We start from the raw sequence: 25,185 nt of genomic DNA on the forward strand, positions 1-25,185 counted from the left end.
TGAGGAAGGGAAAGAGAACTAACTACATGACATTAATATTATTTTTTTAACATGCTCATGAGATTAACATGAATTAGTTCTAAGTCTTACTTTTTACAGTAGTTTTGGAGGCTGTGTTTTCCAGATAATGAGTCAAAACAGGACCAGACAGTTGAGAGATTCCCTGCTTTTCATTTTTCCCCCATTGGCCAAAGATATGCAAATAGCTTGCCACAAATGACAAAGAGATCGCCAGTGCTGCCTGTATCTGAGCAAAGGAGGGTTATTGTAGAATTGATTTCAGTCTTAGGCCATTCCTTTGGACGCTCAATATAGCATGTTAGGCGGATCTTGGGAAGAGGGCAGAGGGTATTGTCTCCAGGCAGTGGCAGGGCTAACCTTTTTATAGTGCATTGTAAATTATCCCTATGCTTTCATTCCTTTAAAGACCTAAAGCAGTTGGACTTGAGAATCACACTTTTTTGAAGGTGCAATTGAATCATGTTGTTTTGATTGCTAAGTGAACAGCACCCACCTCGACCAAGTGAGACCCATTCATGCTCCCAAGTCGAGGTCCCAGCCAGCTCTAGAACTCTGCGTGTGACTCTCAGGAGGTCCAGCAGAGAGCACTGGACACAGAATGGCCAGATAATGGGACCGCCAGGCTGCCTACACGGTTTTCAGGCCTGTCAAGTGGCTAATGGGGTCTTTGAACACTTCCTGCAAGGAGTCAGCTGTCCTTGAATTGTTCAAAACATTTTGTGTGGTCATTAAGTGTTGGGACCCTCATTGGTTTTCAGTGGAATTGTCACTAAAAACCGTGTTGTGCTATTGGTCTTTATCAACATTCCACTAGTTTGCGGGGTGGGGGTAGGTGCTAACTCATAAAAATACATAATGGCAATATCATGTGTCATCTTTAAACACACATGCAAGTAAGGTGAAGTTGCAGGTAACAACCTCACTGCATCATGTACAAATGGTGTTCGTTTGTATTCAGCTCTGCGTTATGCAGATAAAATTTAAATTAATGTTCTCTTTAGGGGCTCATTATCAAAGAGAAACTTACAATTGATATTTCCCTAGAAAATAGTATTTAGTATAAAATTTAAAATGAGATAAGTTTTAGTTAACACTTTCACGTTTTGCTGTCAAATAGGTAAAATGTCATCGATCTTGTCTACAGTGTACACGTGTTAGAGTATAAAACGCAGGCCAAGGGGCAGTGGAAGCAAATCTGCATCCCTCATTTTGTGCACAGAAATCCTATGTTGTACACATACTCTCAGGCCATTTCTTTGCTATTTGAGCTTTTTGGTAATTAGAAAATAAAATAATCTAAGAATAAAAACTTAACTTTTTCATGAGGTCAACTATTTCTTGTTCATGTTTGTATTCTGAGTGCAGTGAGTGGCACGGGAAGGCTAGCAGCGTGGATGAGGGGGTGAACAGAGTTGCCTGCAGGGTGGACCCCCTCAAATCCAGTCTTTCTTCCTTTGGTTCACTCAGGGTGTCCCCAGACTCTTAGTGCATAAAAATCTTAAAACCACACTCACATTTTTGGAACACTCTATTTGCCACTAGATGTCAGGGGTGCCCTTGGTACCTCTGCTGATCTTATTTGTGCCTTCAGCAAATAACTTCCTGAGCTCCTCTGTGTGTCCAGGGCTATTTGGAGCAGCCATGTTTCCAGCTGAACCTGGAACCCAGCTGCCTGGATCCAAAGCTTAGCTCCATCCAGCCCTGGTCTCCTGGGTGGCTTTGGTTAAGTTGCTTTCCACGCCTCGGTTTTCTCATCTGTATAGTGGGAACCATGGTTCTAGCAGGGCTATCTCATGAGGTGGTTCTAAGAAGTACATGACTGGTGATCATTGTGAAATGCTGAGACAGCCCAGTGCTCCCTGAGCACCAGTGGCTCCTTAGGATTGACGGGTCAAGAGGGAAAGGGTTAAAGTACCATACAGGCCATGAAGTGATGAAAATTCTATTAAGGTGAGGAAAACAGACCAGGTCTCTTTTGGAGTGGTAGGGGGTGGGGAGGAGGGTTTGTTTTCCCTCCCCTGTTTATTTATTTATTTTTTTTTTCAAAAACAAAAAAGGCTTTTGGTAATAAAATAACATCTGTTCAGTACGGCTTGTTGTGTGCATGCCTCACTATGAAAAACAGTCTGTGAGAGTTAGGAGCCTGGCCGTCGTGGTGGTCCCTCCCACCCACCGCTCCCACCGCTCCTTCACACTCGCCCCTAAACATAGCCTTCTTTCACCACCCAGCCTAGGGCCTCATCCCCACATTGTTCGTGTAAAAACAATGCCCACAGCGATGTCGGCAGGAAGGCTTGAGAAGAGAGAGAGACAGAGACAGGGTCCTGTGCTCCCCCTCTGCCCCTACGTCAAACCCCAAGAGCTTCATTATTTTGAGCACTGAGGAGACCAGTACTGGGGCACGGTGGGGGGGGGTGTCTTTGAATTCACTCAAGGCCTGTCATGAGATGAAATGAACTCTCTTCCCTTCTAACTGGCCATGTCTAACCCCTGCATACACAGCTTGTTCAATAGATGTGGTTTCCTGAGCTCCTGGGGGCCTGGAGTTCTACTTGGGAGGGGATTTGGAGGGGAGCAGGACAGTGGAAAGGAGACAGGGGTGTCGGGGGAGAGTGTGTGTATGTGGGATCACTCAGCCCCTAAGACCGGGTCACCAGGGCCCTGTTTTCTCTTCCAGCACGCTTATCTCTTTACAGCTGTAGCCAAACCATCAGGTCTGTAATGATGGTTTTGATTACAGAGGCCAAGCACAGCTGTGTGTGGTGGGCTGGTGGGCTCGCCCATCCCCCACACCCAGAGAGCCCTTTCCTTCCCCTCCCCGTGCTTGCGGTTTGTCATCTGTTCTCACAGAGCCCCCTTGTATTGGCCTGTGGCTTCCTGTTTCAATCTGATCCAAATTTACCCCGTGAGGCATTTCCCTGCACACACGGACGCTCACGAGGTCCCTCCGCCCCCGCCCTGCCTTGTGAGGAAGGGTGGCAAAGAGGAACAGTCGAGAGTGAATAGGTGTTGGCTGTGATCTTTACACAACCTGGCAGCCGATCCCACAGCTTGTATTAGCTCCACAAGTCGAACAGATGGAACAAATTGACAGAATCGTGTTCGCTCACCCTGGGCTGGAGAAGCAGCTGAGTTACTGTTTGAAGTTGGGAGTTTGAAAGCCTTCTCCTCACTCTGAGTGGGATTTCTGGTTGGGTTGAAGAATCCCAGGCTCTAGCACCCAACAGTGGCCTGAGATGGCTAATGAGCCTATGTGTCCCCTCACCCGGCCAGACAGTGCACTGTCTTCCTCTCCTCAGAATAGTCATTGAGGGAGAAGAAAGGGTTTCTCTTTTATGTAAAAGTAAAACATGTAAATTTGCTTCCTAGAAACAAGAATTCCCCTCTTCCACCTTTGAAGCAGTGATTATCAGCAACCTGACACTCATTCATGAAAAATTGAATAGTGTCACTTGAATCTGAAATAGAAAACAAGTATAATACAGAGTGTTTGAGGTTGATGTCAAGTACTCCCTTCTGCTGGGTGTCCTCAGCCCACCACATCAGGGCCTAGATCATTCTGGTTAAGAATCATAATATCTCATATACATTTGCCTTTTCTAGGACTTCAGGACGCATTTGACAGTGACTGGGAAACTGGGAAAATCATGCCAAACAATTACAAAAATGGATCAGATGATGGGGTCCTTGCCTACAAACTCCTGGTGCAGACCGGCAGCCGCGATAAACCCATCGACATCAGTCAGGTACTGTGGCTGCCCTACATCCTGGGCGTTGCGGAGGGCATCGCTGAGCAGATCTTGGGGCAGCTGCCATCCCAGCCTGCGCCCTCTGGAGACCCGAGGCATCGGGCTGATAGAATGTCGAGTTGGCTCTACTTCACTTCATCCTGTCGGCTGGTTGTGTGACTGCAGGCAAGCCTGTGCCTCAGTCTGCCCGTTTGTCAAGTGGGGTCGTGTGTTACTGCCTGCCTCCACAGCCGTTGTTCCCACCAGGAACTCTCCAGGCAGTGCAGGCTCTTTCAGATACGAGACATGCTGTATTGTGCCATTCTCTTTTGAATTCTAGTGCTTGTTACCATGTTGATCTGGGTTATATTCACACTTAAAAGGATGGTAGCAGTCATTTGAGTGAGCAGAATTTGAGGTGGATGGATGAGTTAGGAAGTCAGAGAGGTTACTAGAAGGATGGGAGGATTGATTGCATTCGTTTCCTCGGGGTCACCCTGGCCCAGCAGGTGGAGAAGGGGGACAGACAGATGGCTCTGCCATGAGTGAAGCAAACAGAATTGCCAGTCCCCGAAACCTGAGAGCGCTCGCCGTTCTGCTCACTTCCCCGGGTAATAAGAGCGGTTTCTAGTTGGTAATCATATTCTCCAACTACATTTGCATCTTCTCTGTGATGCTCGGATTCCAGCATACTCCCTTTTGATTCTTCAGGCAAGTTGGGAGTGTGTTGGGACCCTTCAGATTTCAAATGAGTCCAGCACTACTGCCGGCTCTCCCAGATCCCATTCCCTCTGCTCCTTGTAGCTTGCTTGCTTCCCCCTCAGGCAGAAAACCGTCATGCTAATGATCTTCCCAGCAGCTCTGTTTATTGTCTCTCCTTTTTCGCTGGCATTAAAGGTGACAGATTTACAAAGTACATTGTTCAGAGTTATTATGGAGTGTGAACTTGGTGCTTTATGGCCGCATGCGGCACACTGTCAGGTTTGACAAGGATGTGGGCAGAAGAGCCTGTGGGAGAGATAGCAGGGGGATGCCGGGGGCTGTGCCAGACCTTAGGGACCAGGGACAACTGTGGAGCAAATGTGATTGGGCCAGGCCCCCAGATATCACTTCCTCTGCCTGGGAGGGAGAAAAGCATGCTGCGTGCACGGAGGCCATGAGCCGTGCTATGTAATTCCAGAGACGGCTTGAAGACATGCAGTTGTTACATATCCTGGGGATTAATTGAATCCAGACCCCTGAAATTTCGTTTTGTCACTCGACTGTTTCTTCCTTCACTCTTTCTCTATTAACTGCTGTCACTGGTGTTTTTCATTTTGTTAAGAAGGCCAAACGCATTGGAGTCAGGCCTGAATCTAAAGTAAACAGGAAAAATGTATTTGTTTGTATCAGTATGTGTGTAGTAGATAGAGGGAGTGTAGTATCCCATGGCCTATGATGGGGCTTGCCAAGCGGGACCACCTCTCTCAGAAATAGGGGTACCCAGAAAGACCGTGGCTGTGCATCAGCCCCTTCCACTTCCTGGCGATGGGCATTTTGTGAATACACAGGTCATAGGAGGCTAGTGTTAGCAAAATTTATACAGATGTTGTTTTATTTTTATAGCTCTCCTCCATTTACTGGGTGGCATTTCCTTCAGTGTTAACAGCAGAGGTTAACTGCATACAGACGTGTATGGGGGTTCTTGCCAGGTTTTTTCCTCCTTCTCCTCCTATAAATATGTTTCTCCAGATTGTTCATTCTCTGCCTTGGCTGCAGACAGTCTTTTAGCATTCAGATTTAATTGGTTCGTTCAGTCAATTCCTGGACCATCTGCAGAACTGTGTGTGTGTTAGAAACACACTGATTATTGCATCCTCTGATAAGTGCATTTGGAAAGAAACCAAAGGTGTTCTGACGGGATTTTATTATGCATTCAAAGAGGGGGCATTCTCATCTTTGTTGCAAATGCTGGTGCAGGGCTCTCCTTCCCCAACCCCATTCTGAAAGACCCCTCTTCTCCGCATCTTGCAGTTGACCAAGCAGCGCCTGGTGGATGCACATGGCATCATCAACCCCAGTGCATTCTACATCTACCTGACTGCCTGGGTGAGCAATGACCCTGTGGCTTATGCCGCCTCCCAGGCCAACATCCGGCCTCACCGTCCTGAGTGGGTGCATGACAAAGCTGACTACATGCCCGAAACCAGGCTCAGAAGTAAGTAGCCCTCCACCAGGGTGGGAGCCTCACTCCATTCTCCCAAGCTCGGCCACAGCCCTCGTCTGCTGACGCTACCCAGGGTTCTAAAGTGTAAACAGAACAATCTATTTCTTTGAGTTTAAAACTCTGGGAGACAGATGAGGGTGTGCAATGGAATACAACCCATGCTCTATCACGCTGGGAAATAAGAGTCCCTAATCTCCGTTTGTAGCTTTCACCCTTGGACATCCACCGGGCAGCTCTCTTTCATGCCAGCTGTTCCATGTGAAAGCTGGAGACGCCTCCGGGTTGAGTGTTATTTTACTATTGCAGAGTTTTATCGCTGGGGATTATATGTTTATCTTCACTTTGTCAACTCTGGTGTTGAAGGAATTTTTGGCAAGTTGGGTCATTCCTATAAGCCACCAAGCACCTGTACTCTGTCAAAGCTGTTTAAACCGGAGCAGGATAGTGTGTATACGCAGTGTCCTCTTCCTTTCCCCTCTCAGCCTTGACTTTGAAAGGTGGTCCTGTATGGATTTAATTTGCATTTGTGTTAGAGATGTGAGTAGCTTCCACCTTGGATAGGCCGAGGGAGAGGGAGGACGTGACAAAGAGGACGGGTCCCTTTGCAAACATGGCTGGAGAGGAAGCAGGTTGTGCTTCTCTGTATCTAAACCCCAGAGCCTGGTGGCAAGCAGCCAAGGCTTGTCTTAATGAAAATTTATAGTTGAGATTATAATAGGGCAAATCATGTTTAGCAAGTCAACTGAATGACCCCAAAGGGTCTGGAACACACAACGGCAGTAACTAAATGCTTGTTGTGTAAGGATTTCTTCCCCTGCTGCTGAAGACTTAGCATTGCATTAAAAAAGAAGCATGGAAGGTTTAAGTGTGTTAGATCACTAAAAGGATAAGAAAGTTAAGCGTTTTTCTCAGGAAAGCATGACTTTCGAGTTATTTTGTTCTCATAAGTGAGTGAGTAAAACAGTTTGAACTTCGTATTTTCCCTTGTGTCAGTTGAACAAAAAATGCTCCTGCCATTGAATTCTTAAGTTGTTTAGACCCATTACAAAAGTGACTGCCCCTAGAAGATTAAAATCAAAGGTTAAATGAATACACAGGCCTTAGGCTGCTCCCCTCCACCACCAAAAAAAAACCAAAAACCAAAAAACAAAATAAAACAACAACAAAAAAAACCTGTTGGTTATTGCTTAAAGCTTTTTTAAACCAAAGATTAAGATTGTAAAGACCAAAGACTGTCCTGCATACTGTTGTCTTTCACATTGAAAGGAGTGTGGGCAGGGAACTTGGTGACAGGGTCCCTTCCCTGTTGGCTGCCATCGTGGAGCCCGCGGGGTGTGGGTCTGGGCTGGGCAGTGGCTCCTCCCTCCCTGGGTCCCATGGCCCTGAGCCTTCAGCCATGGCCTCTTCCCTCTGTCCCCCTGTCCAGTCCCAGCAGCAGAGCCCATCGAATACGCTCAGTTCCCTTTCTACCTCAATGGCTTGCGGGACACATCTGACTTCGTGGAAGCTATTGAAAAGGTCCGAAGCATCTGCAACAACTACACCAGCCTGGGGCTGTCCAGCTACCCCAACGGCTACCCCTTCCTCTTCTGGGAGCAGTACATTGGCCTCCGCCACTGGCTTCTGTTGTCTGTCAGCGTGGTGCTGGCCTGCACGTTCCTCGTATGCGCCGTCTTCCTCCTGAACCCCTGGACGGCCGGGATCATTGTGAGTTCATATGAAGGGGTTTTGTGCAAGCCAGATTCCTTTCGGCCTGGCTCTTGCTACAGCCGGGAAGTTGTGTTTATGTCTGGGCCTCTGGAGGAGGGTATAGATTGCATCACCCTTGTTATATTTATTCTGTGGGAGGTGGCGAGGTTCATGGTTAGGTAGAGCCTTTAATGGCCTTCATCTTGTGTCTCTTCTCCTACAGCTTTAAACTTGCTGTGTAAAGACAGGGAAGTTTTAAAACACACTTTCTGTAACAGCTCCTAGCATTTATTAAATACAAACACTCTGCATTTATTAAATTCGAATATAACTTATTTATTTATTTTTACTTAAATGGTCCTTTTGTGACTACGTCCCAGACCTAACATAGAGAAGATTCTTCTGAAAAAGGGGCGGGGGACAATTAGAGAAGTTTAGGACAATGGTATATGGGTAAAATGGTTTTTGAGATGGTTTTGTAGTATTGTGTGTGTGCTTTAAAGCTTGGAGGACATTGGTGAACTGGTATTGCTAACCTATTTTTTGGTATCCTTCTGTCCAAGTGTAATACTCTCAGATCTGAAGTAAGTTTCATGTAATATCTAATAAAATCATGGCACTGTTTAAACATGAACTGTTTACCATGAACTGTGGTACAGCCTTCAAAATGCCAAAATTATAAAAACAGAGACCAGGTCTCATTTATGTACCATATGTCTGTGCAGCAGGTATGTTAAAGGTAAATGTTTAGTCTGTAGGGGTTTTCATGGTACTTAAGCAATTGACGTTGTCCATCTTTCATTAGCTTATTAAAGAAAGCAAACGGAACTGTTACTGGACCTGTCCTTCCCCTGCCACCACTGCCCACTGCCCCACCCCTGACAAGGAAAGAACAGCCACTCCTCTCCCATCTCTGTAAAGTTGGCTGTTCTAGTTGTATTTTCTTCCCTTTGGCTCAACAAACTCCATAGTCTACCTTCCAGATTTTCTTTCCATCTCTGTGCAAATTTTTACAAGGCAGATGAAAGGCAAATAAGAGCTTTTCCTGGGTTTAACTGCTTGCTGTGTCCACCCGCCTTGCTCCTCATTTCTTCAAAGTGAAAGCGCCTGTAACCTGACCCATGTCAGCTGACCAGAAGTCCCCTTTCTCCCTAGTCATCCTCTCTTAACAGAACAAAAGAAAAGCTTCTATTCACTCCTCCTATCTGCTTTCTTTAGGATGGAGGGTAGGGCACAACCAAAAACTCTGAAGTTTCAATTCTGTTAATTGAAGGATGGTTTTTGATGATTAAGATTAAAACAGAAGGGAATACCTTATTTTAAACTATATTAAATTTGTAGCTAGTTACAAGTCCATGTTTCTGTAATTCTTAGATGACTCAAATGGAATAGTTGTGAAATTTTTTATTTTATATATTTTTGCTTTCTAGAGCAGGCGTATTGGAAAGACAGCTTATGGTAGTAATACCAAACTTTGCCTTTTTGTACTCCTTAAACAAGCTGCTGTCCCAAAGCAGCTATCCCAAAATTGTCCCAAAGTCTCTCTTCTCGGCAGCAGTGCAGTGATTTTGAAAGTAAAGACAGGTGTTCAGAGTAAAAGCAAGTCCATGCTTCCGTTGTATGTGGGTCCTGGCTGTTTCTCTCCCCTTGATCTGGAGTGAGTCCTGTCCTGTCTGTGCCCATCTGCTCATTGCGTGCATTTTCTTAAAGGTGACGGTGCTGGCTTTGATGACAGTCGAGCTCTTTGGCATGATGGGCCTCATTGGAATCAAGCTGAGTGCTGTGCCAGTGGTCATCCTGATCGCTTCTGTCGGCATAGGAGTGGAGTTCACCGTTCACGTTGCTCTGGTATGGGAGACCCCTTCATTGAGAACTTTATGGCAAGGCCAGACATTCATTCTGGCCCTCATTAGTCTCTGGGTTGGGGACCTTTGCGTTTTTTCCAACATCAAGGAACACACGTAACACGTGTCATAATGAAGAGGCTTCAGACCACAGGCCTTCCCAGCGAGAAGTGGCTGAAATTTAGGTGGATTCCTTCCCTCTGGGACAGTCTAAGGGCAGGGCATCGGAGGTAAAAGGGTTGGCAGTGGGCCGGGAGGGATTCTGCTTATTTGGTGTCATTAGTGTCATGACAGGTCAGTAAGTTGTCAGTTTTGTTCCTGAGTTAGATGGTATGAGTGTGTGTGAGTGTACACAAATACACACATTTTTTAAAACCACAGTTATAAAGAGGAGATAAAGTGAGACCACACTCACAGGCATGGGGCAGCATGACAGAGGAACTGCTTTCTCACCTGAGCCCACCCACCTTCGACCTATTTGCTTCCAAATTCATGAGAGCAGGAAGTACGAGGACCAGGGTTGCTCTCAACAGGATTTTTCCCCTCTCTCTTTCTGTGCCCAGCCTGTGAGCAGGAGGAAGTTAAACGTCAGGGGGAGTCTTTAAACCAAGAGACAAGGGACGCCTAGGTGGCTCAGCAGTTTGGAGCCTGCCTTTGGCCCAGGCTCCCTGCATGGAGCCTGCTTCTCCCTCTGCCTGTGTCTCTGCCTCTCTCTGTGTGTCTCCCATGAATAAATAAATAAATAAATCTTAAAAAAAAAAAAAACCAAGAGACAAACCCATCATGTACATTTATCAGAAAATTACTCAAAAGCCTCTGAGTAGTGTGTGAATTATGTTCTGTCCACACTTGTGCTTATAGCCTAAGTCCTTGAGGGTGTTGGTAGGCACTCAATAAATATATATTGGCTGAAGAAATACTGATGTTGGAATGCCCTAGATAGGAAACCTAGCATTGAACCTGGGTCAAATTACTTTCAGTCTTGCTTTTGCAGTCACTAGAGTTGATTTTCCTTGGGCTCAACACATGGCATGTGCATGTCTGCACGTGTGCATATCCGCACATATGCTCTGTCTTGTACCTTCTTAGTTTCTCCACAAGGAGTCTTTCAGGGGCATTTGCAGGCAGCTTAGAAACTGTAAACTGTGTTTCAGAAAGCATGTTTTGTTGAAGTCCCATTTCAGCAAAAAACTGATAATACAGAACCAGTATTCTCTAGGTTTTGAGCCTACCCAAATTATTTTCCTCCATTGAGCTGGGAGGAGGGAGAGGGGATTTTTTATTTAAAAGAAGAGTTCACAAAAAAAAAAAAAAAAAGGAGAGCTCACAGCCTAGGACCTAGAACATAAATAATTCTTAATATCTCCAGAATTGAGAAAACTTTCCATGAGAGTTAAGAATCCACCAGTCCCTTTATTCTGATGCCAGTGAAAACCACTTTTTTTGGTAGCTAGCATTGCAAACAAGAGCATTCTAGAACAGGTTTTCATGGTGGAAGGGAAAACTGCAGCTTGTTGTGGCACTCTGGGCTTTACACATGAGGTGGTACGAACATCAGTGTGCACACCAGTGCTGGATAAACGATTAAGGAATGCTTCCACCGCTCATACAAAATTTAATTCCAAGAATTTAAGGAGTCCCAAAAGCCACCTTGGCTTTGTGAGCAGTAATCCCTGCTCAGTGCTCATAGCCTACACTTTCCTTGAGAGACTGTCCATGTGCAAAATACGGTGTCCTTACCTGAGCATGTATGTGAAGGTCTACTTAAAGTGGGTCGGTGCTGCTCTTTTGGGCTTTGTAAAATGATGGAATAAGGCTGGTGAGGAGCACTATTCTTCTATGAACATCTTGAGAGAATCAGTAGGTTCCTGTCAGTTCCCTGTTCCCCCACAACATAAGTTGTATGTGAGATGATGCAACCCAACTTGACCCTTGTTGCCTCATGGCCCACGTATGGCACAAAGTAACATGGTTCCAAACCATCTTGGTGCTTTCCTCCCAAGACAGAAAGGCAATTCTGCTGAACCTAAAGCCTTCCCCACTTCTGAAAGAGTATGTGCTTTCTAGAGCATACGCACTTTAGAGAAAAGTATGAAAACTCATAGTACATTTTTGCATACTTTTCTTTCTTCCTCTGTTCAAGAGAACAACCTGAGTGTTCTTCCACAAGTTACGCAAGGGACGGAGTGTACCCAGTGTGTGGTTGGTCTTGATTTTTAAGGAACTGTGGTCTGCAGAGTTCCCAAGCCTTCTTTTCTCAGCATATCCCAGAGCAGCCTTTTAACTTTCAGGCAGAGAAAGGGCTTGTGCCAGGCTCCTGTTAGGGTCTCACCAAACGGCCAGGCAAGGTTTAATAGTAACTGACTCACATTAACCCAGTCCTGGGTCACCCTGCAAAGCCAACAGTCTGATATGCTGGGGCTCACTCTATAAAGTTGCCATTTGGTATCAAGAGCATTCTTGACCTAGTGGAGCTTTAGGACATGAAGGAGGTGGGGATAGGACCACATAGAGGTAGAACTTTTTGAATTTTGAGTCCTAAGTTTTTCCTGTGACACTTCCATGGCACATTAGTTTGAACACAGCAAGGGAAATCCTGCCTCATCGTGAGGAAGAAGGTACTTAGCACCCAGTTGCGTGCACCCCTCAGCTGGGCCTGCTTGGAAGTAAGATCTGAACCTTCCACAAAATCGAGAAGGGTGCTCTCATCTTCACTCTGTGGGCCCAGATAAATGCCAGAGATCATGTAGGGTGGGGAGGAAAGCCCAGGGCAGCCACAGCAAGAAAGAAAAGAGGACATTTTGCTCATTTTTGTATCATTTCTGTTTGGCTTTTAATTTAAAGTAAATATGCTTTCTGTCTTTTTTTGTGGCAGTTCAAGATTTACATCAACACCAAATATGACACGGTATCACGAACAGGTCACATTAGCATAAGTCTAGGTTTGGCGTCTTGAGCCATCCAGATTAAATATTCCAGAAGCTAAAACAGAAGCTGTTCTGAGAAGGTCTGTAGGTCCGGGTGCCCACTCACCTCCCCTTGTCCTTGCGCAGGCTTTCCTGACAGCCATTGGTGATAAGAACCGCAGAGCCGTGCTGGCGCTGGAGCACATGTTCGCGCCCGTCCTGGATGGCGCCGTGTCCACTCTGCTGGGAGTGCTGATGCTGGCGGGCTCGGAGTTTGATTTCATTGTCAGGTAAGCAGGAGGGGAGACGGTTCTCACTCCTAAGAATCATTATCACTCCTGTGATCTCCATTGCATATTTCCTTCTGTATCTGTACATAGCTGCCTGTCTTCATGGTGACTATACTCTCCCCCACCAGATTTATTTGAGCTATGACCGACACATAAAAATCGTATATTTTTAAGGCATACAATGTGATGTGTGGCTGTACGAATACATTGTGAAATGATCACCACAGTCCATGACTCCACTTCCTATTGAGTTTTTTAACTCAGAGACCTGCTGAGCGGTAGAAGGACAAGCTCTCTTCTAGAGCCATCTTAGGGAACAGCTTGGGGAGGAGAGATGGAGAGTCTGTGACCAGTAGCAAAGAGCTCCACAGCGTGAAACCAGGGGGCCACCCAGTACCCCAGTTCTGACCTTGGTTCCCCTTCACTGACCTCCATTTCTCTTCAAAACGATAGAACACTTACAGATACCTAAAATTGTCAACTATATTTTAGTCTTCTAAGAAGCAGAGGTAGTGTGCCCAGACTTCACGTTCAGGTTCTTAGTAAGATGTAGAGAACATTAAATGTGTGAGTTTGGTGTCAAATCTTGGTAATCGAGACCTAGTTTGGATACTTCTTTTTGGATCCCTAGGCAAGAAGTTTCTGGTGGATTTATGAAGAATAAGAGTTTTTGGCTTAGAAAAGGAGTTTTCCCTTCTGAAAAGAATTTGAGAACTGCAGGGAAAGACTATTTTCTTCTCTGCCCCAGTGGGCAGCAGGGCAGCAGAGATTAAGCCTTCCTCGAAGGCATGCCAGAGTTGCATCAGCGTAGTTAGCACAGGGCAAGTGCAGAGGTGGCACAGCTATCACGGTGTGGACCAGAACTTCTCCGACCACATCATGCTTCTGAATCATCCAAGGCTCTGCAAATGCAGCTTGGATGTCGCTAGGGGTAGGGAGGGTGCAGAGCAGAGTTTGTAGTTCCAGCCAGCTCCCAGGTGATACCCATGCCACCGGTCTTCTCAACCCAGCGCCGTTAATCAGCTAACAATCCAATTAGTACATTCTTGTTTGCCAATACCAGGTAAATGTGTGCCTGAATTAGATCAAGCTTTTGGCCTGAGTTTTATTTTCAGCTCTTAACTTTGACCTTTCCTTTATTTCCATAGCATATGCGTATTTGGGCATTAGTAGATGTTTCTTTATGGGGTAAAACCCCTATGTCAAGGAGAGTTTCTTTTACATGATTTCTTATGAGGTGCTCGTTACACAGTGTTGAGTGAGAAACATGTAACGAGCACCTTGTAAGTGCCATCAAAGGCAGCAGCAAGTAATGTGGACCTCATCCCCCTCCATGTAGCGTACAGTCTTGGAGGGTAGAGGGAGCTGATAGGTGGTGCAGCAGCATGGGGAAATGATGGGTATGATGGGATCTCAGAGGATCTCAGCCTTGCAGGGATGCTGAGTGAGCCACAGTGGGGGTATCTTTGCCAGAATCAGCGCAACCAGCTGGGAACCAGGATGGAGGGCAGAGTCCCACCTCTCCTCTAACCCATGGCTTCCTGTTCTCTCCCAGAGATATCAGGGTTCTTGTTTCAAGCACTTAAAAGGGCTTCCCATTTTCTAGAACTGGATGGATTAACCAGATAAAGCCCTCACTGAGGTCAGCTAAATGAGCAGACATTGTATACACTAAGCCGTCAGAAATCTAATTGGTCTGTTTATTCTACAGTTAGATGGATGGGATGCAAATGTCTTAATGCTGCTGCTGATATATGCTTCAGCCTAAAGTTCCAGCAGTTTACATTAGAGCAAGACATTGGCAGCTTGCTTTTTACTAATGCAGCTCAGAAGTTTCTAGTGTTTACAATAGCTGCGAGGTATTTGTATTTTTATAGGGATTCTCACTCCTTTCATCTAATGTCGAAACATATAGTCATGGCAAAGTTTGATGCCTGTTCTGTTTTATGATCAAGAGGACCATTAACAGATAGATATCTTGCCTTCCTCCCTCACAGAACATCCTGAGCATCCCCCCCCCCCCCGCCCGCGCCAATTCTAGCAAAATTGCCCTAGATATCATTAGTTCCAGAAGACATACACTTGAGTGGAGCCCACTCCCTCCAGCTGTGTGGAGTGTCCGCCAGCAGCTCTCCTGAGCTGACAGGTTTACCTTGGTATTCATGAAGGATCCCAGACCTTAGCCCTCAGTGGTGGGAAAGCAGGGCCACTTGTGCACTCTCCTCGTCTTCATGGTGCTGTGGCCTTTATGTGTGAATTGGCTGACGCAAAACAAGAGTATTCAGAGATGCTAAATTGTTCAACAAAAGATTGGCCCACAGAGCAGCCCCCTCATTGTGGACCGCCCTCCCCCGCAAATACCCCAGCAACCACAGAATGGGCAGCGTTTTCTTTGGAGAAAGCTGGTTCTTGTGTGCTAAAAAAAGGTTGCAATTGGAGCCGTTTGGTAAAACTGGAACTCACAGAATTCTAGGCAGAAAGTTGTGATTAATGAAAGCCCAGGGAAAGCCTTACCTGATACGCTAGAGACTTAATTAGAGATTCTGCTCTAAGATGCAGAAGCATTTCACAGTGGATTAGCTGCCTGCAGAAGTGGGCTGCTTTTCCTCCTGAGCTAAATTGTTTAAATTCTACACCCTTCACTTCATTTGTTTGCTTCTGCTGGGTTTTCACGGACAGGGCCCCTCTGCATTGTGTTTGTGCTTCCAATCTGCTCAGCAATTCAGCTCACATTCCATATTTTTGTGTTTGTGTAACACATTCATAAATAACATTACATGCCAGGAGATTTCAGCAAATTAACAAACTAATTTTTCTCTTTTCCCTTCACAAACTAACACTTTGGGTTGTGGAATGTAGACCTCGACCTTGTAGTCACAAGGTAAAAAAAGGGGGGAAAAAAACCCCTAATCTCCTGCTGAATTTGAACCACAGTTTTATAACCACCTTTTCAAACATGTGGGCTGTGTTAATTTCTGGTTTTGACATACTACGTAACATTTGGGCACGTGAAGGCTAGCTTCATTTACTTTTGTCACAGTGAATGTTCCTGTTTCTCTTTTGTCTTCAAGGTATTTCTTTGCTGTTCTGGCGATCCTAACAATCCTGGGTGTTCTCAACGGGCTGGTTTTGCTGCCAGTCCTTCTGTCCTTCTTCGGACCGTATCCTGAGGTCAGTAATTCCCAGGAGTAACGTACCATCCTCAGGCCGCCTGCATGCTGCCCTTCTTAGGGTCACTGTTGATTTAGATACGTAGGTAGAGCAGCATTACTGACTGTTTACCGTTCCAGTAAAAAGTCAACAACAATAGCTTTTTTTCTCTTCAATTTAATAGTTTGGGGGATGTAGTACTCATTTTGGTTCAGTTTGGTCTGGGTATTTTAAACCACTTAAGTGATTGGCAGCCTGAGTCTTGTAGTTCTCTATCAGTGAAGCATTTTCCACTCAAGATGAGTATCCGGGCTTAAAAAAACAAAAGGGCATAGGCTGCTTCTCAGAGTGTAAAAGCAGAGGGCAGTTCCTTTGCTCCAGCCAATAGGCCTGATGGTCCTCGCGATGGCAGTGTGGGTATGGTGAACATGGGATAGTGGGAGAGGCTGGGGCCATGGGGGGCCAGGTGCAGAGACCCCCAAGTGATACTGTGCTTTGTGCTTTGAACGTGACCAGCAGGTAAATGAATGATAATACTTTTACTGTGGAATCTCCTTAAATAGGTATCTCCAGCCAATGGGCTGAACCGACTGCCCACCCCTTCCCCTGAGCCACCCCCCAGTGTGGTCCGGTTTGCCGTGCCACCCAGCCATGCAAACAATGGGTCTGATTCCTCTGACTCGGAGTACAGTTCTCAGACTACAGTGTCGGGCATCAGTGAAGAGCTTCGGCACTACGAGGCCCAGCAGGGCACCAGGGGCCCTGCCCACCAGGTGATCGTGGAAGCCACAGAAAACCCCGTCTTTGCCCGCTCCACTGTAAGTCACCCAAGGGGCAGCCCCCGCCTCCTCCGAACAGCAATTCCCAGACAGATAGGATTTTAAAATAAAGTAGAGATTAGGTGGAATCATGAAATTGCTATTGTTTGACTCCCTAAACTATAAAAACATCAGTTCCATGTGGTCAGATGTTTTATGGATTGAAAAGGGCAGTGGCCAGTAACATTAGCTATGGGAAGCATAGGTGTGCATCTCATTCAGGCTGAGTACAATTGGAGCTTAAGAGCCAGAGGTAAAGTGTGCTTTGCTGGGACTTCTGTGGTTTTTGGTTGTTTTGTTTTTAAGCTACGTGTCATTTTAGAATAACACTTTTTAAAAATGTAGTGGTATTTTTATTGCCAACAGAGTGATTTTTCTCCTCCCCCTTCTGTTACATTTAAATGCCCTTGGTACAAAATGATTTCAGTTACTGATGCCTAAGACGTTACCACAAGTAGCTGGAGAGAGCAGAGGAGCTCAGCCCTCAGTCATTCAGGAAAACCATGAGAACCCAGGAGCCCCTTCTCAGAGACTCCAAGAGCCATAGCCATGTCCTGCCCTCTCTGTGCTCCCCAGGATAGCCTCAGCTCCCCAGGCCCAGAGCACAGCACACAAAACCCAAGGAAGGTTCTAAGACTTGTATTACTCCAACTGAGGGCCTCCTGCTGTCCCTCCAGGAAATGGGTATTCCAGTCCCAGGCCACAGCAGCCCTAGCATGAAAGAGAGAGAGGCCAACCAAATAACCTAAATTTTCCTCCTCTTACCCCCCGTGACGATGCCTGCTGAGCTGCAGTGTGAATCTGGTTTTGTTCAGCGGGAGCCTAAAAATAGGTACAAGCTGAACGACTTTGAAGTTGGTCACGGTCCTTTTGATTGATGTGGCCACTGTGTTGCTCCATGCTTTGTATAGAGACCCAGAAACCAGATTCCTAACAACCGGACAGAGCAGCGCTGCCCCATAGAACTTTCCGTGATGATGGAAATGCTCCCTCTGTGCTCACCGATATAGTGAGCACTGACCACATGTGGCTGTTGGGCAGTTGAAATGTGGCTAGTGCAGCAAAGGAACTGAATTTGGAATTTTGTTCATTTGAGTGTAAAGAGCCATATGTTCCTAGTGGCTACCGCGTTCAGCAGCGTACATATAGACAGTCCTGCCAATGTACTGCGTTTGGGTGAGCCAGAGCCAGATGTTCAGCAGTTTACAAAGAGGAGGACCTTGAGATCTGACCCTGCAGCACAGGGTGGGGTGGCATGCTGGAGGAGGGAGGCAGCCCCGGTACCTCCAACCACAGCCCTGCATTTATGGGCAGTAGCCATATGTGTCCGGCCAGCTGTGCTAGAGAAGGCCTAGATGCCAGGTCCAAATGAGGCCTTCCTCTGCCACGTCAGGGAGGTTCTAAAAGAACAGGTTTTTCTTTTGTTGGTGGGAGGCCCCGTTGGTTCCCCGAGGCCTCTCCCAGCCATTTGTGGGGTTGACTGAGCACTGGGTGAAGAGCTGTGTGTGGGTGGCCAGCAGGAGCCTGCGCCAAGAAGAGAAGGCTGGGCGCTGCAAGGGGTGATACCCCGCCTGGGGTGAGCGTCCCGCCTGTTGTAACCTGCCCTTGCCCTCTGCAGGTGGTCCATCCCGAAGCGAGACATCACCCACCCTCAAACCCTCGACAGCAGCCCCCCCTGGACTCAGAGCCCCTTCCTCCTGGGCGACCAGGCCAGCAGCCCCGGAGGGAACCCCCCAGAGAAGGCTTGCGGCCGCCCCCCTACAGACCGCGCAGAGACGCTTTCGAAATTTCTACTGACGGGCATCCTGGCCCTGGCAGTAGGGACCGTGCGGGCCCCCGGGGAGCCCGTTCTAACAACCCCCGGCACCCAGTGTTCACTGCCATGGGCAGCTCCGCGCCCAGCTACTGCCAGCCCATCACCACTGTGACGGCCTCGGCGTCCGTGACTGTTGCTGTGCACCCCCCGCCTGCGCCTGGGCCTGGCTCTGCTTGGAACCCCAGAGGAGGACTCTGTCCGGGCTACGGGGACTGCCCGGAGACTGACCACAGGCTATTTGAGGACCCCCACGTGCCTTTTAACGTCCGGTGCGAGAGGAGGGATTCCAAGGTGGAAGTCATAGAGCTGCAGGATGTGGAATGTGAGGAGAGACCCCGGGGCGGTAGCTCCAACTGAGGTGCGTGTGGCAGGTGGGCGGCCCCGGGTGTGTTGGAGGGATGCTCGGGGCAGAGCTCCTTGGGGCTTCTCAGACTGCCTTCTCCAGGAGCCAGACCGAACCCCAGTGACCTCTGATGCCCAAGCTTTGTCATCCTTGGGGAAATGGTCGAGTCCCAAATTGGGTCCCTCATCTTGCAGCTAACCTGGTGAGCGTTAGTGCAAGTTCACAAGGATGCTGGCAGCTGCATCTTTCACCTGGTTTTCAGTCTCTATAAGGCACCATAACAGGTACATATGATGCATAGCTTGGGGAATGGACACATCCATGTCTCTGGCCCTCCAATCACAGAAGGGTTCGCCACCTGTCCCTGGAAGCCCCTCATGCCCTCACTCAGCACCCCCATCCTGATCCTAATACCGTTGACCAGTTTCCTTGATTTTGTGCTTTCTTAAATATATGGACTCGTAACACCTGTTGCCTCATTTGATTTCTTTTTTCTTTTAAAGGATGAGCAGAATCTGATGCAAAGAGGCCAAAGATTGGAAGCCCCCGACCCCCACCCCCAAACTGCTTGAAGAGAACTGCTTAGAGTTACACAGATGTGCACACCAGAAGAGCAGTTCAGCGTTACTGTAACCGATTGTATTATTTTGTGAAATAGTTCTATAAATATTTAAGAGGTGTACACATATGTAATATACAAAGGAACGAACGGATATAAAGTAGTGTGATGTGGGCCTTCGCCACCACTGCCCCCAGAGCAGGCGGTGGGGAGGCCGCCGCAGGGCCCCTCCCGAATTGTACATGGATCTCTGTGCCACAACCAAGCTTAACTTAGTCTTAAATTTCAGCATATGTTGCTGCTGCTTAAATATTGTATAATTTACCTGTATAATTCTATGCAAATATTGCTTATGTAATAGGATTATTTTGTAAAGATTTCTGTTTAAAATATTTTTAAATTTGCATATCACAACCCTGTGGTAGTATGAAATGTTACTGTTAACTTTCAAACACGCTATGCGTGGTAATTTTGTTGTTTAATGAGCAGATATGAAGAAAGTACATTAACCCCGGTGGCTTCTCCAGGTGTAATTGGATGTGATTCTGTTTGGCTGTGTGTGTGTGAACACGTGCGTGGTTTCCCAATGTACTGTACTGTGATTTTATTTTTTTCTTTTTCTTTTTTTTTTTTTTGTCTCTTTTCACTGTCTGTAATCCTTCATGGGCTCTGCCCTAGTTAGGCTGGAAGAGTCAGGATATCTTTATTGCTTGGTGCTGGTGGAAAGCTAGCCTTGAATGTCGCCTTACCCTTTGCCAGACCTGCTTCAGGTCCAAGGCATCTCTTTCAATCATGGCTGCTATCCAGACACTCCCAATTCATGCCTCAGAGGAGACGGGCTGTGTCACGTGGGTCACTGTGGTGGACATTGGAACCTCAGGATTTAGAGCTAATATCTGTTCATCTTCATTGGTATTAAAGAGTTAGAAGACACATTTAGTGGTGAGCTCCCACCGGGCCACAAACATATACTCTAGAGATGCAGCCTTCATGGTACCTCTTGTCACACACACACACACACACACACACCTTCAAAAGTTTAAGAGCAAATTGCAAATCTTTCAGAAGCAATGACCCTGCTACAAGTAGAAAAACCTGTTAATTCAGCGCCCACTGTCAACCTAGAGGTGATGTTCCGAGTCCCTACGGTTTAAATTCCCCCTCTTCCTAAATTGCATAGTTGGTTGGGGCTTTTTGCATCCATTTGTACCTTCTTTAAAAATAAATAGCATCTAGTGTGGTGATACAGCGTCAGAAGTTCTGATAAGAGCTTCCAAAGGATCCTTCTCAGTGTGCTACTATTAATGTGATGGGTACACACCTCCTAAATCAACGGTGTCCCTCCTCCCAACCTTAGTAGTGTTCTTTCCATGTGACACTGATCAGAGAGCAGGGAGATAGATGGTAATTGCATACACCCCACTGAAGATTGGATATGGAGGCAGATCTCTCAACCAGGCATTATACTTACAGATCTGCTTCTATATCATCATTCGTCTTGCTCTGAGGTTTGGTCTTCCTCCGCTCTCAGCTGGAGACCTGCAAGTGTCGGGGAGGCAGTCGATACCCAGACTAAGCTACTGTAGGAGCACAAATGGCAGCTCCCATTGTGCCCTCATGTTTCACACAGAAAATCTCAGTCAAAAGGCAATGGGCTCCCAGCAGTACCCAGCAGTATAGTGACCTCAGACCCTAAAACTTGCCGCAAAACTGTAAGATACTAATTGGAAGCCACCTGTGGCCACCAGGTGTGTGTGTTCATGTGCCAGGGGCCCCAGTGGGCCCGCCTCTACTGTTCAGAGCCTCTGTCAGCCACACTGTCACCTAACACCTAGCTCTGCTCAGAAAACTTATGTCCTGCATTCAAGAGAGAGATGGTGCAAAATTCTGAGGTCTGCTTCCCTCTGGCGCGTGGCATGCCCTCTTCACTCCTTTCCTGAGCCCAGCTTGTGTGGTGCATGACAGCTTGCATGCCCCCGCTTCTGCACAGTGTAGAACTCTCTCCCATGGTCACATTTGCAAAGGGAGAACTTGGGGACAGGCAGGCAGCCAGAATTTCTCTCTCTCTCTTTTTAAAATAGTTTTATTTTGTCTGTCTTGTTTGTTAATTTGGATGTTTTAATTTTTTAAAAAAATCTTTGCTGATATTTATAATTTTGTATCATAAGAATGTTTTCCTACACTATTTGTCATGCCAGTTTATAACAAAAAATGCAGGGATTTTATTTCTATTGGAAACACTATTACAGCTGTTTTACTTTTGAACAGAATTTTTATTTGTATAGAGTGCTTACTAATGTTAAATAGTTCAGAGTATATAACATTTTCATTAAGGACTCATGGTAGGTGTTAGTGTAAGGAGTTTAAAGGAAATAAATATTCAAACTGGGTCTCATTGTCTGCCAGTTTGGGCAGAAATGGGTTTGTGTCATTTCAATTACAAAGATAAAAGTATGCCATATAATTTATTTATATGAAAATTTATTTTTGTAGTGTATATAGTAGTCATCAAGTCTTTTGACAAAAGTATATTTTTAAAGAATTTATATGTGATGAATCCATAATGTCTGGAACTTTGCTGAGACATGAGTGGGGCACACTTTTCATTGTAAAGTACAGCAAGGAAAAGAAAATGTCTAACAGTGTTAAGAGAGTGAGAGATCGAGTAAATATTCATGCGATTGTGAAATATGTATTAGTTACCATTTGTGACCTAGTGTGGTTCTCATTTTAAACCTTGGAAGGCAAAAATGTACAAACTCTCTAAATATTAATGTTCAAACACTGATAGAAATTCTAACATGAATAAAAATAATATAACTTGTTGGTTATGTGTTTGTTCATAGAATTTTTTTTTTCAAAGATTCTACTTGTTTGAGAGAGAGAGCGGGAATGGGGGGAGGAACAGAGGGAGAGGAGGGACAAACAGACTCTGCGCTGAGTGGGGAACCCGACATGGGGCTCAATTCCCGGACCCTGAGATCGTGACCTGAGCAGAAATCAAGAGTTGGACACTTAACTGACTGAGCCACCTGGGCGCCCCTATTCACAGACTGTGTTTTAATTATATTTTACAAAGGCAGTTAGCATGTCAGGCCACCATAAACTTCATTGTTTTGTCTTAGTAACATTGCTAAAGAATCCCTCCTTGTCCTACCTCATGGAAGCATTGTTGATAGAAGAACTGTAGGTTTTTATTTTCCAACATCAAGAGAGTTCCTAAATTATTGTTCAAAATTATATCCTGTCATCTCGTACCAATATTTTTTACGTTATGCCTGATAATTAGAGGGAATATTTATAAAGACAAATGTGATGATTATCAAAATAAACGAAGGTACCACACTTTTAAACAAGGTAGCTGACCATATGGGGCTGATTGAGCCTGATACAGAGTGGCTCTTCCTGAATTTCCATGATCTGATTATGTCTCATCTTCATTGTAGCCAATGGAGAAAAATAAGGCCAGGAATATCATACCCAACTGAAAGCAAGGAATGGTGGGGAGGAACTTGAGACCCAAATTGTCACGAACACATGGTGAGAGGTCAGCAAACTGCAGTCCACAGGCTCCCTCCTGTTTTTGTAAAGGTTTAGCAGAAGACAGATGCACCCATTGACATCCAGATAGTCCATCCATGGCCGCTTTCCAGCTACCACGGCAAAGATGGGTAGTTGTGACCCAGTGTAGCCTACAAAGCCTCAAATAACTTACTGGCCCTTGAGAGAGTTTGCCAACCCAGTTTAAGCTAGGGTTATCCTAGGCCAATGATACTTGGGTGGGGTTCATGGATCCACAGCTTTGACGTGCCTTGGAAGCTTTCCAGAAAGGCAGAATCTTCAGTGCCCCCCCCCCCGCCCCCGAACTACTGAGTCAGAATCCCGAGAGTGAGGCCCAGGAACCCGTGCGCTAACCAGCTGTCCTGGTGGTTCTGAGCACCAGCGGAGACTGTCCCTAGACTCTTTCCAGCTGAATGTGTTCTGGGACCATAATCTGGTCAGGCTACGGCTACACAGCCAGTGCAGGCCAGATCTGAAAATGACGTAGAGATGCCAACTCCTGTGTCATCTTTCCACAAAAGCACATGTTCACCCGTGGGAAAGAGTGGAGACCTGTCAACTGTCTGTATCTGGGAGTCCAGAGAGAGGAAATCCTTTTCAGGGCTCTGCCACCGCAGGAGCAGGATGCCAGTGGAGGGTGTGGGCTTGTGACTCAGGCAGGGGAGGGAGGCCCCTCCAGGCCAGAGCCTGTCCCCCCTTCCAGCTGACGGGGGTGCAGGTGATCCGCTCTGACTTGGGCAGGTCGCTGGAAACCTTGGAGCCTCTGTATCCTCATCTGCATAGAAACTAAAGATAATGCGTGTCCTTTGCAGACTTCTGAAGGTGGAGAGCAGTGATGGTTGTGATGAGGTCTGGCCCAGAGGGGACAGTAGGAGTCAACTGAAAGAACTGGAACCCCTGTGGACCCCACACTGAATAAGATGCTCCAGTAATAAAATGTCCTTCCTTAACAGATCCATCATCTACAAACAACAGTCATAAAGTGTTAAGCAGAGTTTCCTGCCTTAGAACTTCATCATTTCACCTCTTAGTCTAATCAACAATCTCTTCCTAAAGCGCTTCGGTGGTGAACTTCATACATAATGCTCACTTGGTCATGGGGAATAGGTATCCCCTGAAACTGAGCATGGAAAATATTAATTGCATTAATTAGAATTCAAATTGAAAGACTCTTAGACATGTTTTATACCACCAAAATGAACATTCATTGCCATCCAATTTTATATTCTTTATAAATTACATATACCTAACTAAGTAAGCTAATTTAGTTTTTCATGTTGGCCTGGGGAGAAGTTTTTAATCAGATTTGTGTCCCCAAATCCACCATATTTATTCAGGACTTAGGTAAACCTAAGGCCCCATTATTTTTGGCACGATGGGTATATTTAACAGCTTTGGGAATGCTGCATGCTGCTAAATTTCGGGCAGCAGCCACATTGATGTAAAGGCAGGTGTTTCATTTTTGGTAACTGGCAACTGACCTCCCAAAAGAAGAAGTGGAGATGGCCTATTAATCATCCAAAAAGAATATTTGCCAAGTTTTAATTACTCTTAATGAAGGTTGTACCTAATGAGAACACGCCTCAAACACCAATCTGTCTAAGCATTCACATTGTCATGATGGAGAACATGTTGGACACCATTTTCTGCTTAGGTTCCCTGCCAGGAAATAACTGCCAATTAGGGATCTTGGAGGGAATTCTGATCTGTTAGGAACATGTTGGGCCTCAGGAAAACAGAGGGACCCAGGACTCTGTTACATAAAGAAGGGAGTAGTAGAGAAGACCCAAATGGAGCTTGGCCTGGCCAACGCATGTGCGTTCTACATGACAGGGTGTTTTTACTGTCATTGTTCTCACCTACTTTTTAGGAATTCCCTTTCTTGGGGCAAAGAGAATGGGCCTTTCAGCTGAGAGGGAGCCCTTGCCCTGACAGACACACCCCAGTGAGCACTGTCACTAGAAGAGGCAACCACAGCCACAGCTTTCTCAAAGTCAATTGAACCCCTTTACATTCCTTTTTTCTGGAGTGTGTTCCTTTACTCATCTGCTCCCTATCCACAGGACTTAAGAGCCAGGGTATAGGCGTATGATATAAGCTACCACTGAGGCAAAAATAAAGCCAGATAAGAGTTCACACTACAGCAAGCCCAGGAAATATCTCTGTCAATGGCAATATCTTTGTACAAAATGGACAACAGCTTGTATTTTCATGGAAAGGGGGGTGGTGGATCAGAGCCGGTTTTATTTTTGTA

At 46.1% G+C, this 25,185-nt stretch overlaps 1 protein-coding gene across 10 annotated transcripts in view; it reads left to right on the plus strand.

The window, feature by feature from the left end:
* Nucleotides 1-22,201, plus strand: part of PTCH1 (patched 1) — a 70,562-nt gene extending 48,361 nt beyond the window's left edge. For 9 of the 10 annotated variants that reach the window (XM_072834814.1, XM_072834800.1, XM_072834844.1 and 6 more), the window contains 9 exons: nt 3,625-3,767; nt 5,763-5,946; nt 7,382-7,662; nt 9,355-9,492; nt 12,542-12,684; nt 15,756-15,855; nt 16,398-16,652; nt 18,271-18,826; nt 19,315-22,201. In XM_072834814.1, coding sequence (XP_072690915.1) covers nt 3,625-3,767; nt 5,763-5,946; nt 7,382-7,662; nt 9,355-9,492; nt 12,542-12,684; nt 15,756-15,855; nt 16,398-16,652; nt 18,271-18,825 — 1,799 coding nt within the window. In that variant the 3' untranslated portion in view covers nt 18,826; nt 19,315-22,201. Of the gene's footprint in view, nt 1-3,624; nt 3,768-5,762; nt 5,947-7,381; nt 7,663-9,354; nt 9,493-12,541; nt 12,685-15,755; nt 15,856-16,397; nt 16,653-18,270; nt 18,840-19,314 lie in introns of all 10 variants that reach the window. The other variant, XM_072834806.1, reaches the window with a different exon arrangement.
* Nucleotides 22,202-25,185: the final 2,984 nt, after the last annotated feature.

Source organism: Canis lupus, chromosome 1 (genome assembly GCF_048164855.1).
Source record: "Canis lupus baileyi chromosome 1, mCanLup2.hap1, whole genome shotgun sequence".
Lineage (NCBI taxonomy): Eukaryota > Metazoa > Chordata > Mammalia > Carnivora > Canidae > Canis > Canis lupus.